At 44.4% G+C, this 19,150-nt stretch overlaps 1 protein-coding gene across 7 annotated transcripts in view; it reads right to left on the bottom strand.

Annotated features, from left to right (window-relative positions):
- Nucleotides 1–12,751: 12,751 nt before the first annotated feature.
- Nucleotides 12,752–19,150, bottom strand: part of Kcnk10 (potassium channel, subfamily K, member 10) — a 148,782-nt gene continuing 142,383 nt past the window's right edge. For 3 of the 7 annotated variants that reach the window (XM_030246941.1, XM_011244181.2, XM_006516257.3), the window contains one exon: nt 12,752–18,747. In XM_030246941.1, coding sequence (XP_030102801.1) covers nt 18,740–18,747 — 8 coding nt within the window. In that variant the 3' untranslated portion in view covers nt 12,752–18,739. The remainder of the gene's footprint in view (nt 18,748–19,150) is intronic. The other 4 variants (NM_029911.5, NM_001316664.1, NM_001316665.1 and 1 more) reach the window with 2 other exon arrangements.

The raw sequence follows: 19,150 nt of genomic DNA on the forward strand, positions 1-19,150 counted from the left end.
GCTTTAAGGATAATCTCTTTCTTGTTCCAAATCACTGAAGTCCCAAACCAAAAGGAGATGGAGCTGCCTCGCTGGGCAGCCATCTACAAAATCAGAGGGAAACGTTACCTTATTGTTTAAGGTCTGTAACTCCCTCTAGTACTACGGATGACCTCTTTGAAAAACTTGAAAATGAAGAGGGGACAAAGGGAGAGGGAGCTAGGATCCTTAAATATGAGGGAAAAGTACTTTGTGGACACCTTCATCTGTCCTATCGATAACACCTTGGGAATATGTTTTTTTTCTTACAGCGGCAAGACACAAGGACATGCAGCTCCAATTACTTGAACAGTAAAAACCTGCTGGAGAAGTCTCCGACAGCCAGACCCCTCCTTAAAACAGTACCATCTTTGAAATGTAAGAATCATTAAGACCTCATGTGGTCTCTCTCCTTATTTTTGCCTTACATCAGATCTCCAGCTTCACTGATTCTGAACTCCCCAGCCCTTGCTCCCTACCAGTCTCCTGTTTTGGCTTCCCTTCCTGTTGTAGGAGGATTTGTGGTGAGTGAATCCCTTTTATATTCCTCCTGACATGAACCATGCCACAAGCTTCTCCCTCTGGGTCTAACTGACCTATTACCAACCTTGGAGCTGTCCAAACATTCTCCCCCTCTTATGCATCTACCCCTGTGCTGCTGAGCACTGCTTGAAAAAGCCACTAGACAAGGGGTCTCCAGCCTCCTAGGGTCATAGTCTTTCATAACAACCTTCTCCCCTATCCTACGCCACAGCTGTAGCTAAACCCCACACTGGCTCTACCAAATTGTCATCTAATCCCCCACCCAATTCTTGTTCTTGGGAAGTTGATCTTCCTTTAGAGAAATGAAGCCCTCAAAAGGATCAGGCAGGATCCTCTATGCCTATGAGTTCATCTAAATTGATGTCCATCCTTACCCTGTCTCTTTTCAAGTGCACTGCCTCTTTTTGTGTTGAAAGCAACTGGCCAGCAATACGTTGTTCCACTATCCTTAGCTCCACCGAAGACCCTGACGGGTGGTGCTTGGTCTCTGTCCCTGCATTCTCAAATCCCCTCCTACCAAGCTATCTCTGTGTGGCTTAGAAATGTGCCTGAGCACCTGCCACACTTATGGGAAAACAAAAACACAAAGAGTCTCCCCCTTGATCTTTTGTCTTCTCTAGCAATTATTCTTCCTGACCAAGCTTGCCAGAGAGATCAATTTTACTCTCTGCAATGCCTTCTTCGACTATCCCAACCAAAGTTCGCATTTCTTCTCTAATAATATTCTGAGAGGGTGCACAGGCTCCTTCTTATATATCAAAGGCAGGCTCAGCCGATGGCTTTTGGGAATATACTCTGCTATCCTTTCTTAAATTCTGCATCTTTTCTAGCCCAGGCTTCCAGCTGCTGACTCTGTGCTCCTGGGTTTTTTTCTCCCCTCTGTTTCATTAGCTTCCCTAGGTCCCCTTTGCCATTTTTTTTCTCTTTGACATACCCAGAGTTCTAATCTTTTAAGTCTCCATGCCCAAGTAGAAAGGCTCTTCCTCATTTTTATAATTCATGGATAAAATTGTGATGCCAGAGAAGTCAAGGCTATTTCCATTATTCTCATGAATTACCTCACGTTGGGACCATCTCTCCCTTTGGCGCAACTCCAAATCACAACGGGGAACCCACTGAGTTTGAGTACTTTCTTATAGGAAAGCCTTCAAGATTAGAAAGGCTGAAAAGGAGAGAGGAGGTTTGTAGAAAACCAGGAATAAGCAGCATTGAAGGTTCTCTTTAAGAAGATAGCTTTGAACGTTTTTAAAAAAGTTTTCAGCTCTTCTAAGGGTGGTTTGTAATGAGTTGCTGGCACTTGGTGTTTTTAGTAGCCTGGTAATACTTAATATCTTCTTTAGTGGTGGGGATGATTGTCATGTTATAGAAGAGGGAATGCATGCCAATCAACAATCAAGGCTAATCTGCCCCAAGGTCACAAAGCTAGTAAGTCCCCGAATCAAAAAGAAGATTCAAAAACCAAACCAGCTCTCTCCAAACACAGCACCCCTGAACCATCAAACAAATAAAATTAGCATCCTGAAGAGAAGGAGACGGGACATTACAAAGTTTGACAATCTTATAAAAATAAGAAGGGCAATGCCACAAGACATAACAGACAAAAACAAAACCAACAACAACAAAAAACAACAAAAACAAAAACAAAACAAAAAAAAAGCCTGGGCAATACTCTTCTGTCCCCTCCTTCTTCAGTAGGCACCACATAGCTCAGTTAGTCACCTGCCTTCATATTTTCCTTTCAAATAGTTTTTTAAAATACAGATATGTTTACTCTCATTTCTAACTTTTCCTTATCTTATTGAGCTTTTTAAAAAGGAAAGAAATAGGAAAAAACTACTTTTGGTGACATTTGGCTGGCTTTGTTCACCTGCCTCCACTCTGCCTTCGCTGTGCCCTCTGCTGAGGGTTGTGTGTGCTGAAATTCTGTTGCCACAAGCACGTGACACTCAGGACAGCTCATTTCAGAGGTTTGGGACGCAGTCACCTGAGGATTATGGTGGCTTCTTGTGAGAGGGAATCAGTAGATGAATAAGACCTCCAGAAAATTGTTTCCCTTGGCTTTTTCTATAAACCTACTCTGATTTTTCTATCAACCAGAATAATAATCTAATTCTTCTATTTAGCTTTTTAATGTAGACTATAAAGAAGAGCAAGAGCTACACTGGTTGCTTCTGAGATGGCTTATGGGTGTGTGTGTGTGTGTGTGTGTGTGTGTGTGTGTGTGTGTGTAAACATCTTCAGAAAAGTTAGCTTTAGGACTATCAAAAACTAAGGAGGCAGGTATTTTCTTCGTTATATTAAGGAAAACAAGGCAATTCTGGCCAATAATAATAAAAAAATCTCAAATGTTAGTTCAATCGCTGAAAATGCATTGATAAATCTATCTCCTGTTATTCAACAAAGGACTCTGTTTTATAAGAATGGATCAAAAATATTTTAAACCGTGCCATTGTGACATTTTACTGCATAACTTTTTTTCCCAAATTCATGCCTCTGTTATCTCTTCATGATTCGATGGGTGACCACTATGATTCTGGATCCTTCCAGGCCTTGTTCACTACCAATGTGATTCCTAGAAAGCCTAGTCTTAAACCAACTTTCTACTCAAGCTTTTTAGAAAACAAGCTACCTGTTTCCCTAGGATACGTTTGGCACTAAGCTCTTAGGAGATTCACAAAGAACGATGAAGGAAAACCCCATAAAAACCACATGCAGAGAAAGAAAATGACAGAGATTTGAAGTCAGTGATGACTTTGAGATCTGATGTGTCACCCCGACACGTGCAGAGGAGCTGACACTGTGCCTCTGAGGGGATGTGAGTGGCCTTAAGGAGCAGCTCAAGTAGCAGTTTAACAGAATAGAACTCTGGCAGAGGCGAGTTGCCATAGCGATGCCACCCCCACCCCAGCTTGGAGAGGGCTTTCAGGGGCTACTGAAGTCAAAGTGTCATTGCTCTCATATCCCAAGTGAGCACTGACTCTCATAGTCATGACTCATTCCACAACTCGATTCCAGGCGACTTATTCATTAGTGTAGCCCTTCGGTCTAGCACACCGGAGACCCCCTCACTCCCAGTGAATACTGAAGCAAAGAAAGAAAATGGAAATCTGGGGATAGGGCAAAAAAGACAGAGAAGAAGGACAGGGACAGAGAAAGCTAAAATGGGCAGCAGACCCTGTCTCAGGCAGACAACTAGGAGATGTATCCCCCTGTAAGATGGAGGATTCTTGGAAAATTCAGTGGGCACAGCATTCATGTGGAACCAATGTATCAGTGTGTTCAAGGCACACAGGATACATTGAGGACAGATAAATAGGACACTTGGAAAGTGTGTCTGATGGATGTGAAGGTTTATCTTTAAGGCCCTTTCCAGCATGACGTGACTGCCTTTTGGTACCTTCTATGGCAGGGAAATTTTCTCACTCCCCTGCGTGGCCCTGATGAAATGAAATATAAACCTCTAGCGATAGAGGCCAGAGAGAGGTAGAAGTGAGGATCTCACTCTGAGAAGGAGTTTGCTATTCCTCTTGAAGATATTTACAGATGTTTACTTCTGACTAAACTGATGCTTTCTCTCTAGTGGACATTCTGCTAGTGAATGGTAGTGAATGCTGTACAGAGGAAGACTTGAGATTCAGCCTCTAGTTCCCAGCTAAGCTGCACCACTCTGCTCGCTCTATTTCTATGCTCTGGGGTGCTCTGGAGTTCTCCCTAACCAAAGACAAAGCGCACACCTAGCTCCCATTCTCAGGCATATTTGCATTTTTTTTTTCCTTTCTCTTCTGCCCTCATTGATCTGACAAAGATCTGCTTGGTTGGCCTCATTCAAAAGGATGAAGGATGCAGGAAAACTTTCCTATATCTGAATGAAAAGACACATACATCAAGGGGTCCACACAATGAGAAAGATAAGATGGGCTTGTGTTTTTTCTGCTATTGGGAACGAATGTTCAATTTATATGGAAGAAAGGAAGGGGGGATATGAGGTGGGGGAGACAAGGCTGAAGGCAGAGAAGGACAAAAGGGAAAAAAAATGAGAAAGTGAGAGAAGTGGGAGGAAGGTAGGGAGAGCAGAAGGAAGGAGAGATAAAAGGGAAGTGAAGAAGGGAGACTAGTTGGGGCTTAGCTAATTATCGAGTATACAGCTAGAGATGAAATGCAAACCAAAACCTCTTACATCTCAAATCCACCACAGAACATCTGAGAAGTTCTTGTGGAGTTAGCTTCTAAGAAGAGGCTCAGAGACAAAGTTTTAAATAACCAAGTTTAAGTCTCACGTGAATAAGGTCCCTTTCACCGAGTTGTCAGATGTCCTTCCTCCTGACAGGACCGGAAGTCCACACCTCCTTCGTACTGCCCCTTAAGGTGGTTCTGGGTTTGAGCTCCTAGGCAAAGCCTTGGGTGGACTCTGTGCCCAGCCTTCCTCATAAATCTTGGGTGCTTCCCCCATGATCGGGGGAGGTTTTAAGGAGGCCAGACGACCTGACAGCTCCCACATGTCTTCTTGGTTTTCCTTTCTAGGAACCACGTAGCTCCTCATCCCTGGACCCACCCCAATTCAAGGTGTCTCTGTACTTTAGCTAGCTCATGGCACTGCCCTGTCTGGAACTCTCACCCATCCCCAGGCCCCAAACAAATGCATCCATGGCTCCTTACTTCTTCGAACCTCTTCATGGGACACCCTCACCCCACACATCCAGACATCCCTCTGTCAACCTAACAGCCACAGTCTGCGACATTACTCAGCTTCAAGGCTTTCACCCTCAATGGACAAGGGTTCCTTTAGGTAGACAAAAGACAAGCTTCTTTCCTCCCCTTTGCAATACCATACTTGACACACAGTAGGCACTCAATAAATGTTTGTTGGGTAAAGGGGTCAGTGAAGAGCCAGTCGCCTTCTCCCTCACTGCACTTGAAACCCAGATGTCCTTTACAAGGCTGCTCACTAAGTTTGAAACCACTTTGCGTGTCACTGCCCCCCCTCCAACCTCTTGACAGATGCATATTCTGTGCCCTTTTCGCCTCCTACCCTCTCTCCTTTCTCTCTTATTCCCCTTTGTCACTTTCAGGGTACACTAACCCCCAAGCATTTGACACTGGTGGAAATCTAGCTACATCAATGTCACAAAAAAATACTGACTGCCCCCCACCCCCACCCCCGCCCCAAGCTGGTCTTGGGTTAGCTGGGAGGTATGAGAAGTACAGATCTTTAGGAAAAATGTCGTCATGAAAAGAGGGTGCGGGTTGGAGCAGTCCAACTCCTGGAGAAGTATACAAACAACTGTTGACATTCTACACACTGTGGAAATGACAGAGGCAGTTTGGGATCCTGGGAGGAGGTTTGAAAAGGTAACCCCCATGTCCTCTGCCTCTTTATTGGCAGGTGTCAGTCTCTGAGTTAAAATCTTGGAGAACCAGCAATGAGTCTCTAAGTGGTGCCTGTTGTGTCAGACAATATTGTCACGCACACACACACCCTTCCATCCCTTCTCAGTCAAAGCTGAAAAGGATCAAAACTTCTATATACCTTCCTCCAGACTTGCCTTAGGAAAGAATTGAGATTTCTCTCTTGGCTTCCTCCAAGGTCCAGTCTGTGGACACAAAAGAGACTTTCGTTACAGTTGTAAAGACCAACGATAAGGAGTCACTTCCAGATCTGTATGTACTTGGGCACATAGCACCTGGCGGGTTACCCAAGAAGATGCACAAGACAAGAAGCAGGCTTTGTGGCAGTGCTTTCGATGCCTGGCTTAAACACCTCCCTGGACTTTTGTTTAAATGTCCCATCCTCAGCCATCCACACCAAATGACCGACCGACTGATAGGCTCCCAGGAAGCCCAGAGCCATCTTTCAGAAGAGTGAAGAAAGGAGACATTGTTGAGTACTGCGTGAGAGGAGTCATTCTGAGGGGACTCTCTGGACTGTGCCCACAGAGTATCAGGGGACCAGGGCCAGGGGAGCATGTTGTTTTCTCCATATAGTTTTGCCACAGTCAGAATGGCCTGGTTACAATAGCTAACTCTGGAGAGTTACGAGGAAGGATGAAGGGGTCGTGAAAGACAGGCCAGAAAGATGCAGGTGATAGCAAGAGCAGATGCCCGCCACAAATGATTCAGGCTTCTCAAGGAGGTGGTGTCCTAACAGACACCAAGAGGGAAAGGACCTGGAACTTGGCTGTGGTTGATGGACTAAACATCAACTTGGTTGTTTTGATAATTATCCAAGAGCTGGCAAGAACAGGTTTTCTTTGCCCATGGAGGAACCTATGAAATAGACCCTATTGTTACTGTACCTGACCTGGGGGTGGTGGTGGTAAGGTGGCAGTGTCAGAAGGGGACATAGGATGGAATGGCACACAGTGCGGGGTCCCTAGCCCTGCCAATCACATGTGTGCCTCACCACTACTACCTACCTACCCTTCCCAGATTCCCCAAGGCTCGTGAGATGCACCTTTAAAAAAAAACCTGAAAACTTTCAGATAGAGTGAGTGAATTCTAAAACACACACACACACACCACAGCAGCACAACCTATTAAATGTAAATACAATGCCCATTCTCCAAATCTCACACCAGCCTTACCCTGCCAAGACCAACTAGAAGGAGCTCTTTCCAGGGAGAACCGATCAGTGAGAATTGGCTATGTGTGTTTCCTAAACAGACCTATACATGGCTTAAAAGGGTTCTCAGGAAGTACCCGAAGAAGAAAGATGCAACAATACCATCTGCAGCTGAGCTCTCCTGAGGGATGAGAGCAGAACCCTGAGATTGAGGCTAGTCCCTTACTATGCTGGAAAGTCATGGACACAGAGCTGGAACGTGCAAGAAGAGAGAGACCAGGGAGCTGTGGGATGGAAGAAGGAGTCTCTCTATTTCTGCTGCACTACAGAGAGAATTCATCTGGAGAAAGATGCTCCATTTCCTGGGATGTGATTAAACCTTTTTGTAGAACTCCCACCCCAAACCCTGGGACAGTCCTTTGCCTTTTACTGATTCAGAGATAACAGAAAAAAAAAAAAGAAAGAGAAAAGTCAAGGCATGACCTTACCTTTCCAAGTCCCCTCTGCCTATTTGGGGCTACCCACACACTAGCTAACATGTAAGCAACTAGCCAGGTGGTTTCCTGACTCTGTCTCCCCTGAGAAGTGACTCCCTTACCCTTAAGCACTTGAGGCAGCCAGACCCTGAGGTGGGGCAGACTTCCAAAGTGGCAAGGGCACTGTTTGCACCCACATCCTTACTCCCCAGTTTAGCCTCACTTCGAATTCAGTGTTGAGCTGAGACCCAGGGAAGATATAAACTTGGGGTTGCTCACAGGCAGGTGCTCATCTTTTAGGTGAAGGAAAGGGTCTCCAAATGCCAGGGCTTGGCAGCCCACTCATCCATAAGAAAATAAACCAAGTGACCGGGGTTGGGGGTTGGGGGAAGGCTGGGACATCCTGGTTCCTTTGATACCATCAATGGCAGAGGGATAGCACCTGCTGAAGGAAGCCCTCATTGCCTCCTCATGTTTTAGCTTTGATGTTGGTTGTATGGAGGGCACATAACAGGAGAGTGACAATAAGAATGTGAGAAATGGAGCTAAGCACAGGCTGAATCTTTCTACCCAGGCCTGGCTTCAGTGCTGATAGGTGTGGTGTCTGGCAAGTTCCAGTCCCTCAGAAAGTGGTAATTGCAATTGGGTTTGATTCACCAGAGACATGGTCAAGCTTGAAATTCTCAGTTGGCTTGATAAGTCAGCAAATGCTAGAAGACTCTTTGACTCCTTTATGGGGTTGAAAGACAAATGGAAAAGGTTTTTTGTTTTTTTGTTTTTTTTTAATGTTTTCTCTCTGTTTTCTGTCTCCGTGTCTGGTCTCAGGTTTTCAAAGACAGGTAAAAGCTAAATAGACTCTAGACAGGTTTTTGAATATCTATAATGGCCAAATATTACTTTATGTTTATATTTTGTCATTGTATCACATATACATTATCACAAAGGATAAAAATAACCAGAGTAGAAGGATATAAATGCCTACCATTAACATTTAATATTGATCACTAATTTTGTGCATATATGTAACTACTACATACTCAGGGGCTTCATATACACTGCTTCTTGGAGATTTGTCTGAATCTTGTAAAAACTTCATTTAGGAGTTCACCTATTTTTTTCTCTAATTGCCTTTATGACATCTTGGGAGGGGCTCTCTATTGTTAGAAAATACCCAGGAGTCTAGGTTTAAAGATATAAACAGTGGGAAGAAACCCTCTCCACCATAAGAATTAAGCCTTTAGTGGATTGTCACATTGTACTCTACTGACCCATTTATCTTCCAGTTCTCTTCAGAACGTAATACATAAAACTACCACCCAGACAGGCACACAGGCAAAGGACCTGCCTTGTAACTTGGACAAAACCACTAAACATCTCTCTGAATTTGACTTCCTATTTGGTAACTGCAAACAAGCATGGCTGCCTCACTTGTGACAGATGGAAGCTGCTTGTGTGAAAGTATAGAGTATGACCTATTTCTTGGGTTTAGCATATAGCTTAGTGCTGCTGATGACGTCTGTCCCTGGGCTGCCTGGGACCAGCTTGTGATGGACAGCTTGAGTTTGAATCAAGTTGCAGATACTTATGGTATCTGGCTTCTAACCTTCAAGATGCTCTAGTAAGAGTTAAGCAGGCTTCCTGCCAGCTTTCAAATATTGGTGGGTAGGCTGTTTTCTCTCAGACCCCAGGAAGGGCTGATGCTGTTGAACCCACCTCCTTACGGAGCATATAATGATGGCTGCTGGAAAACATGGCAGAAGACAGAGGTCATGGTACCTCTCTGCCCATTTTCTCCTCCTTGAAGGTGCTCCTTAATCTCTTCAACTAAGTTCCCTTTGGGTCCTTTCAAGATGTGATTTGACATGGGGGCAGCAGGGGGTGGTGGTGGGGTGAGCTTTCTCACTTTAGAATCTAAATGTGAAGCTTTAATGGTGGACACCCTTTGTTTGGGTCAGTGTCAAGACTGGCATTCTTGGGTCTATCAGCTTTGCTTTTAAATTAGTTGGGATCCTTGCCTGCCGAGCTCCAGCGGATGCTTGCTGTCAAAATGGCATTCTTAGGTTGTTTTTTCAGCTTTATGGATTCAGCTGTTAGAACTCACGACAAATAGCACATTGCAGCTTCTCAACTCTTGTTGATATTGTTGAGGTAAAACTATACTGTAAACAACCCTCGCTATATTTTCTTTAATGTTCTTCTCTGCACGATCCATTGTCATGGGGTGGTTTTTCTAATGAAAATAATACAGTAACTTTAATAACACAAAAGGTGCCATATGGCATAATTGGGTCAATGCTTCATTAAAGTTTACTATGATTTACTATTTTCTCTTTTTTTTTTAACATATCTGTTACTATCATAAGTGGGCAGTATTCACATTAACCACATAAAAAGACCGATCAGCATCCAGATTAAAGTTTCCATGGTACAGAATTTGTGTGTGTGTGTTTTGTTTGTTTGGTTGGTTGGTTGGTGTGTGTTTGTTTCTTTTGCAGTAGTTGATTTTCCAGTTCTTGGTTTTACCCAGGAATTCTGATTTATGAAGTGTTGTTTTACTTCCTGAGGGCTTAAGTGATGGGTTTGCCGCAATGACGTCAGCACGCGGGTTACTCGTCCGCGTGTGGGTGGATCCTCCTGGAGCCAGACCAAGTTGGTTCCTAAGACCATCAGAACTATGCGTTTTGCGGTGGTCTTAGGTGACCCTTGTGAACACGCCGCTGTTTGACCCCACTCCACCCCGAGAAGGGGCCCACTCCCAGGCTGAGAACCACTGCTTTAGATTGTTTCTGCAGCCATCTTTCCCAAACTTCTTAACTGCTCAGAACCTGCCCCTATTGAGGCTTGGGAGGAGGGGGGAAGGCGCTTTTTGACGTGCTTCTTTGTGCCTGGGTCAAGACAAAGTAACTCATTTAGTAAGCATGACTGTTCCATTGATTATGAGAGAAAAATATGCTTTATAAAAAAGTTTGGGCACTATTGGTGACTTTCTATACGTCAGAACAAGAATGACTTGAAATAACGGAAATTTGAAACATTTTGCATAAAGGCATTCAAAGGCTGCTGAAATGTTAGCTTTCTCAAATTCAAAAAATCTGGGGGGGGAAACGATTGTAATTGGGATTTTTTTTTTTTGGCTTTTTGTTTGTTTTGTTGTTTTTAATTCACACTTGGGTATGTTTTAACACTTTCTAAATGAGTATTTTTATTTGTTCCAAGTATGCTACACTATTTTGGCTCCCATGGTTGTTGCAAGTTCATAAATGTAGCCAGGGTAAACATACCATGGTGGTCAGCATTCTAACTCCAGAAATTACCCAAAGACTGTCTTATTTGCCTGGACCATAGCCCTTTGTCCCAGACTCCTCTTGCATGGCATCCTGCCCTCTGTTTCAGGCAAATCTAAGCTCTCTTCTGATGGGACTTGGCTGACTCCTTTTGCTCAATGCTGTGGTTTATGGCATACATCTTTTAAACCCTTCTCCTGTGTCCTTGAAAACAAGAGAAAGAGAGCTCCCTCTAGGAACTGTCTGTATATGGGAGACAATGAACAGGGGGCTGTTGTAGCCAAGGTATCACCAGGAAGGCTGTCTAATCTCTTTTAGGAGTACCAGAGAAGCATCTAGAAAGTTTCTTCCAGTAGCTTATACAGAAGCCAAGAAATAGAGGGCCTTGAATTTCTCCCAGGAGCAGCTGTGGAAGGCCTGGAAGAACAAATCTGTAGCCACAGCTGAAATCCATTACTCTTGAGGGCAAGTAGGAAGCCCTTTTTAATGAAATTATTATTACATCTCGCACTTTTTTTTCTCTTTCATATTTTGAGGATTATAATATTATAGTTACAACATTTCTCCTTCTTCCCTCCAAACTCTTCCATATAACTACCCACTCCACTGCCCCCCCCCCTCACAAAGTTCCTCCCCTTCCCTCCTCCTTTTCTCCTCTGGGAAGGTGGAGGCAGCTCTGCCTATCCCCCACCCTGGCACATCAAGTCTCTGCAGGGCTAGGCTCATCCTCTCCCACTGAGAACCAGACAAGGCAGCCCAGTTAGGGGAGCATATTCCACAGACAGGCAGCAGCTTTAGGGATGGACCCCGCTTCAATTGTTAGGGGACCCATAAGAAGACTGAGCTGCACATTTGCTATATATGTTGGGGGAGGGGGCTAGGTGCAGCCCACATAATGCTCTTTGGTTGGTGGTTCAGTCTCTGAAAGGACCCCAGGGGATAGAAACTGCACAGGAAGACCAACAGTCAACGTCTGCCACTTTTTATACTCTAAGAAATGCAAGCTCATTTGCTGTCATTTTGGAAAACAATGATGCTCATCAGATGGTACCAGATCACCTTGCCCATGTGCCAGGAAGTACCGGTGCTAGTCAGTTGTTGTAAGTGTATTCTCATGGGGAAAACTGAGAGTAGACAAGAGGCACACACTGTCTTTATACTGTGCTGGAAATAGATCAGACCTCTAGAAACTCCTGAAGGCTTCTCAAAGACATGCAGGGTTATTAGCACAGCATAGTTTGGAGAACCTCTACCTGGGACTATAATCTTAAAATGGATTCTACGAATACACGCAGATTAACAGGGAAAGGAAGAAAATGTGCGGTTGATGAGAACAACCTCCTCCGACACAGGCATGAGCGCAGCAGTGGATATCCCCAGGAAGTATAATATCTTATTCCCTGTGTACGTTCAAGTTCCAATTCTCTCTAGAGTAATATTGGCTTTTAAATGTACATTGCGAGTATCCAAAGACCTAGCTGAGAGCCGGTCTTCAAGGTAGTCATCTTTCTGGTCTAATTATTTCAGTCACTACCTGTGATTAAAATTCTGGAATTACATATGCTTTTGGTTTTTGTTTTTCCCTTTTTGGTTTTGTGAGGCAGTTCTCTGTGTAACTCTGGTTATCCTGGTAGAAAAATGAACGTAAGAGCACAGACCAAATGCTGGCTTATTAGATTTCTTTCCTTGAGGGATTCCAGACTCCTCCTCCAGACAGTTCCCCTGGCTCTGTGCTCATGAACACAGTGCGATGTGCTGATGACTGAGTGGGAGTCAGGTAAAGAACCTATCCCATGGTCCTGAGCAGAGAGCCCAATTCAGTTACTATGAACCGCGCATGTCCTTTAAAAGAAAGGAAAACAGGACAGACATTAGATTGGATCTTCCAGAAGGTCTTTGTTGCAATGTTCTCCATCATTGAAAAAAAAAATTACATCTTCAAATAAGGGCAATAGCAGCACAGCTTTTTGAAATGTTACAAGCAAATCCCCACTTCTCCTAAGAACAATATGAAATGCCCCTCCCCCAACGCATTAACTGTAAAATGCCTTTAAAAGAAAAAAAAAAGCACCATGAAATCCTACAGAAAAAAAGAATATGTAAAACATCTCCACACTTGGATCTATGGTTGGTCATCACTGGGTCCCTTGCCTGCAGCTCTGGGACAGGAAGAACTGGAGTAACCTCCATTCCTTCGGGGTAGTTTGCATAGCCCATCTAGGCATCTCCCTTTCAGCTAGAGCCCCGCACGTGGGACAGACCATGAAGCAGCATCTATGGCACAAGTTGACTGAGCTGATGGGCTGGAACTTTCTCAGAAGGGTTTATTTTGTAATGCACGGGACAAAGAACAGAGAACTTAAGGACAAAGAACACAAGGGGGTCCCCAACCTCCCATACCTGTGAAAATAACTACACCCAGTAAATCAGAGACACCTCTCACTTCTCCATACCACTCAGCTGGTGTCATGTGATCTACCAGCATGGAAGGACCAAGAAGCACATGGAACAAGGAAGGGGTCACAGTGTGTGGTGTAACATGGCTACCACACCAGGACAGACTGCAGGAGATTTTCAGAGCCCGGTAGCTGCCACACTGTATGCAGACTCAACAGCATTCGAAATGCCAAGTGAAAGTGGCCTTCGTTTTAGAGCTCAGTTGTGTCTTTTTGAAGCCATTATTAATATCAGCTGAGGCTTCCCATGCCCACCCTCAGCCTCTTGTCTTTGCATACAGCTGTATCCTAACAGTGAGGGAAAAACAAAACAAAAAAACAGACATGAAGCATTGGCAAAATGCAGAAAGCCAAAGGGCAGAAGACGATGGGGCACGTTTTCTTTTATAGAGAGTCTCTCCGAGCTTGTTTTTGCTTCTTTTCCTTTCTCTGATGTTGAAATCACTCTGCACACTGGATGGCTAACATCATTCCCCAGTCCAGTGAGCCACAAGTGCTTCAACCAGAACCCTGGTCCCAGACCAAGCACGTAAATGGCAGCTTTGACTCCCCAGGAAATGATGCCTCAGAACTGAAGAAGGGTTGTTTGCTAATGCTTAGCACAACTAGAAATTCCCACCTGAAGTTGTCCCCGTGGGACCAGAGAAGTCATTGCCTGCACATGGGTGCCTTTGAGTACCAGCAGGACAGGACGGGGGAGGACAGGAATTCATAATGCAGTCAACGGAACGTTTAGTACAACTGAGTGTAGATAGCAATGGCTTACAGGTCTTTGACTAGCCTTAACACCATTGCCCTGATGACCCCACCCCGCCCTGCAAAACAAAAGAAGCCCTCTGCATCGTGTGCTGTGTAGAACAACAGCATGCTAAGAACTAGCTAGGACAGTGGTGGATAGACCCTGTATAGGGTGTATTCCTAATTTGGACACCAGTCTTTCAAATACATCTGGTCTCCATCAACCATGCAGAAAACAAACACTAGGGGTGGGAATGGGGCCATTAATCAATATGCAGAAATCCAACTTAATAATCATCTGATTAACTCACAGACTAGGGAATGTGTCCTCAGAGAACTGTACAATTGGAAAAGGGTTTTGGTAATAATCTGTACGCCATTCCCTTGGTGTGCAGATGAGGTACAGGGAAAAAAAACAGTATGCCTGTGAGCACAAGCTGTGGGGGTGGAAGAGCTCAAGCAATAGTGGTCCCAGATGCCTGAATTATAGGCCAAGGACTCCTTTCACACCACACATGCCACACACATACACACTGCACAAGCCTGATAGCCAAGTATGTGTGTATGTATATATATATATATATATATATATATATATATACACATATATATATATATTTGTGTGTGTGTGTGTGTGTGTAATAACCTCCTCCCAACTATCCCTTGACTCTCACTAGTAAACCTCCAAACAAAATAACAATTCTGAACTCAGCCGCCAAACGAAGCACAAAACTGCCCACCTAAGATACCAAACATGTGCTCTTTCCATGTCTTAAGAAGGGCAAGGGTTACTGAGGAGAAAGGGTAGGCTGGGCTGATGTTTGTACGTAACATGTAGCAGCTGTCTTATCACACACATGTTCTGCATACTGTTTGCTCCCCTGCTTACAGGGGTGACAGTCGAGTGACTTCCAAACACCCAGCACCTTGAGGCTTAGTTAGCATGTATACATGGGATGAAACCTCTCGTGCACCCATCGGCCTCTCCCTTGGAGAGTACCTCATAGTTTAGCTCTTGGAACACGTTGTCTACATATACAGTCTTCATTGAGGGTCGTCTTTGACGTCATTCAGAACCTTTTTCCAACAATCAGGGAATGGGTTACACACTCTCAATCCAAGGTTATGTTTGAGTCTTAGTATTACTGTGGTTTGATTCTCACGAATACATCTGTGCACACACTGATTCGTATACCTGTTCCATTTGGTTGATTATGCATCTAAGACTGCAGAGCTGTCTAGTTCCTGCTGTATGAAGAGTTCCTGCAAGAAAATCGAGTAAAGTGCAAAGGAGTGCTTTAGAGGGGCATTTCTGGCAATACAGAAAAGGTGCTGTCAAAAGCATGCAGTAGATAGCTTCAGGGGCAACCCTTTAGGCCAGTTTTACCTCCTAAATTTCAGTCCCTCTTAGGGGTAAAAAAAAAAAAAAGAAAAAAGAAAAGAAAAAAAAAGTCTATCTTCTCCTCACCTCTGTCAACTGTGCTCATGAAGCTTGCAAGACGTGTGCACGCATAAAGTCACACACACAACCACATGTACTCTCAGTCACAAGGGTGCAGGTTGTCGACTTTTCCCACATTCTTGCTGTGCTCTACTGGTAAGTTGCTTAGCCTCCCTGAGTCTCTGTGACCTCTTCTATACAGAGAGTTTGCAAATACTTCCAACTTGACAGGGTGAGGTTTCAATGAGTGCTGTAAAATGTCCAATCCAGTACCAAGTCTGGCACAGAACAAACAGCAGGGCTGGTTCTTTGCCAGACATACATCTAGTGCCTGCAGTTTTAACACAACCACAAAGATGTACCGAGGTACCATACAACAGAATACGGGTGAGATCCATGTGCAGTTTCATCAGGAAACTTGTCAGAATAGGGAAGTCCCACTTATCTAAGTCCCACTTATCTATCTGTTCCTTAAAACACAATGAGCCAGGCTGGACCCTACCCATAATAAAAACCCAGCATCTGCGCCTGCATACACATTATATTCTCCAAGTCTACAGAACTATGTGGAACACCAATGAGCCAGTATTCTGCTCTGATGATGGACTGATCCCAGACAAACCCTTGACAGGAAAGGCCTCACCATAGTGATGCCTATTTGACTTCTCAAATATTTAACAAGATCCTGAAGGTTTCCCTGAGAGCTGGGAAACGAGGGCTTCTGTGCTCCAAGTAGGGGACAGCTGGAAGCAGTACATTTCAGGGAAATGGGCAGGGGGCATGAGTCTTCCATGGTACCAGCGAGGCCGTGGACATAATTTCCCCCTCGGTTAGAAAATGGTAGACCATTTCTGGAAGTCTCCACTTGTGCTGTGATCTCTTGTTAAATATGCTTTGTTAATTAGTTATAGGAAAACTCCATGAAAATCCCCAAAAAGTGGTACTGAGTCTTGAAGACCCACAGCCAGCAGTTTCCTCATGATATAGGATGCAAATGTTTAATGGCAGGGGGCTGCTAGCTGAACCAACATGCAGCCAAGTCTGGTTAAAGTTGACATACACACAGGCGAAATAAGGCCTACTATGAATTTCTCCTTTCTGATTAAAAAAACAAAACTCCATTAAATCAGCCTCCCAAACCCTACAACTCACTCTTTTCTACGATGCTCTGAACATTATAAAAGAAGGTTAAACAATCATAGCAATCACATGTTGATCACCGCTCGGCTAGAAACAATGCTGCGGGAGTTACCGTTTTTGGTGTATAACAGGTGTGAGGTGAATAGATAAGGAAGGCTATGTTCCCATACTAAAGGCATAAGGAAATCTAATCATACCAAGAACTTGATGAAGGCATCCACGAAACACAAGGACAAAGTGAAATCTTTTACATATTCCTTTCCAGTGTTGTTGTCAATGTGTTAATGGCACTTAACCTGCAAACAACTTAAACCATTTCAGTCTTACAAGGGTTTGGTGAGAGACTCCTTTTCCTTTGTATAGAAATCACAAGAGTGAGGCTCGTAGCTAAGTCTACAACACCCAAAAGGACAGGAAACCCTGAGATGGAAAGATGCCATGGTCCTCCTCGGTGTGTCCCACAAACGCAAGATGTCTATTTTTATCTTTTATTTAAAAAAAAGAAAAATAGGATCAGCTAGACAGAACAGCAAGCCACTGGCATCATGCAAAGGCAATAATTTTGGTATTTCTTCCCTCCTATCAAAACAAGTTATAATTAAAGTTCCCGTAGAAAAGTGACTATGAATGTTCCAAAATCAGTTGTTTTTTTTTTTTTAACCTTCACACCCACTGAAGAAAAATGCATGATCTGCCTTCCAACAAGGCAGCGGCTGAGGCGGTGTAATCACCAATGCTCGCTTGCCCACCTACACTACCTATCCCATGAGAAGGATAAAGTTTAGCGGGCCTCTGCCATTGGTTAAGGAGATAGCCACAGTGGGGTGTGTCTGTGATTTGTCTTTTTATGAGAAAGCAATTGCACCTTATAAAACGTGTGTGCTCTGATCAGTTTCCAACAAATTCCAGGTACTCTTGGGTCCCAGGGACATTCATTTTGGAGTAGGCGTTTTGCACTGTGGCCTGTCAAAATGTCCACTCAAACCCTTGCTAGAGCCGCCACCGGGTCCCTCACAAACAGCCGCCCTATCTGTGCACCACCTATCACTGAGGGCTGGTTGGGGAAAGGAGACTCGATTCAAAAGACAAACCTGTCCTCTCAGGGGCTGGTCTAAGGGAAAGCTGCCCTTGCCTGTGCGCCATGCCAGAGTGACACTGTGTGAGAACTATAGCGTTGCCACTGGAACTCCCCCTCACAGGGACAGCTGACACCTGCTACCTGTGCAAATGCTCCCCCAACTGTCCTGCCGCCACTGTCTGAAATGAAGCTCTTGCTTGGTTCATTTTGGCAGAGCAAGCTTTCAGTTGTGTATGGCACAGTGAAATATCTTCTTCAATGCTATGTAATTTTGGACTAAAAAGAAGTCTATTTAAGGCACGTGTCTCAGTGTGAATATTAAAACAAAAACAAGACAAAAACAAAACAACAAAAACAAGACAACACATAGTCCAATTCCAATGTCTTTAACATTTAGTTTCTGTCTTCAAGTAAAGAATTGTTCTCCAGCCCCTGGTCTTTGGTGTCCGTGGGTACCATTCCGTTCTCCATCTCAGCTTGCTGCTGTATACACTCTGTCAGCATGGCTGTGCTGGAGTTGTCGGAGTTACACATCTTTTCTGTCTCGTCCTCTTTCTTCTCTTCATCCAGAGAGTAATTCCGGAAGGTTTTGTAGATTTTCTGAACATCCTCGGGTAAGGTCTTTTTGAGATCTTTGTTTTTCCTCTTTGTGAGTTTGGAGGTGGACCCAAACTTGTTGATGATGTTGTCCTCAGAAGCGCCCTGCCCATGTTTGGTAAGCTGTTCTGGCCCCTTAAGGCGTAGGTTGTTGGGTCTGTTGTTGATACTCTCCTGCGATGAGGCCTTGAAACGGCCTGTGTCCAGGGCTGCAAAGACAGAACGCTTCTCAGGGGATAGCATGTCCAGTGAGTGGGCCCTCTGGTCCAAGCCCAGCCTCCGGCGCTCCATACTTCGGATAGTGGCTGCCCGTTGCAGCTTGTCATGGATCTCAACGCTGAGCCGCCTTCTCGTCTCCCGGAACTCAGCAGTGACATTAGCCTTCCACTCAGCTGCGTGGGCTTTGATCTCACCAACCTAGACAAGATAGAAGAGCAAAATAAACTAAAACACAAAAGTCCTCACCTCTTAGACTTTCTCAAAACCCACAGCCCTCAGGTATCCCATGAGAGAGGCTGTCTCTGGGGGGAGACCAAGGGGGAGGTCATCTCACAGAGAAAAAGACAAAGCACTACATCTTCTCTGGTGCTTTCTACAACCCAATTAGATGTCCATGTCAGGCTGGAGTAGGGAGAGCTTGGGAGCATCTGGGGTTGAGAAATTAGAGCTGAATATTGACAGGCGATAACGTTTGGAGGAGAGGTCTGGATTCTGGTTCAGTGTGTGTGTCTCACCGTATGACCCCATTTCCCCATTTTTCTCTCATGAAGTCTCATGGAGCTTCTATAATTGCATAACATTAAAGATCACACCTAACTCA

The sequence above is a fragment of the Mus musculus genome, chromosome 12 (assembly GCF_000001635.26).
Source record: "Mus musculus strain C57BL/6J chromosome 12, GRCm38.p6 C57BL/6J".
Taxonomy (NCBI): Eukaryota; Metazoa; Chordata; class Mammalia; order Rodentia; family Muridae; genus Mus; species Mus musculus.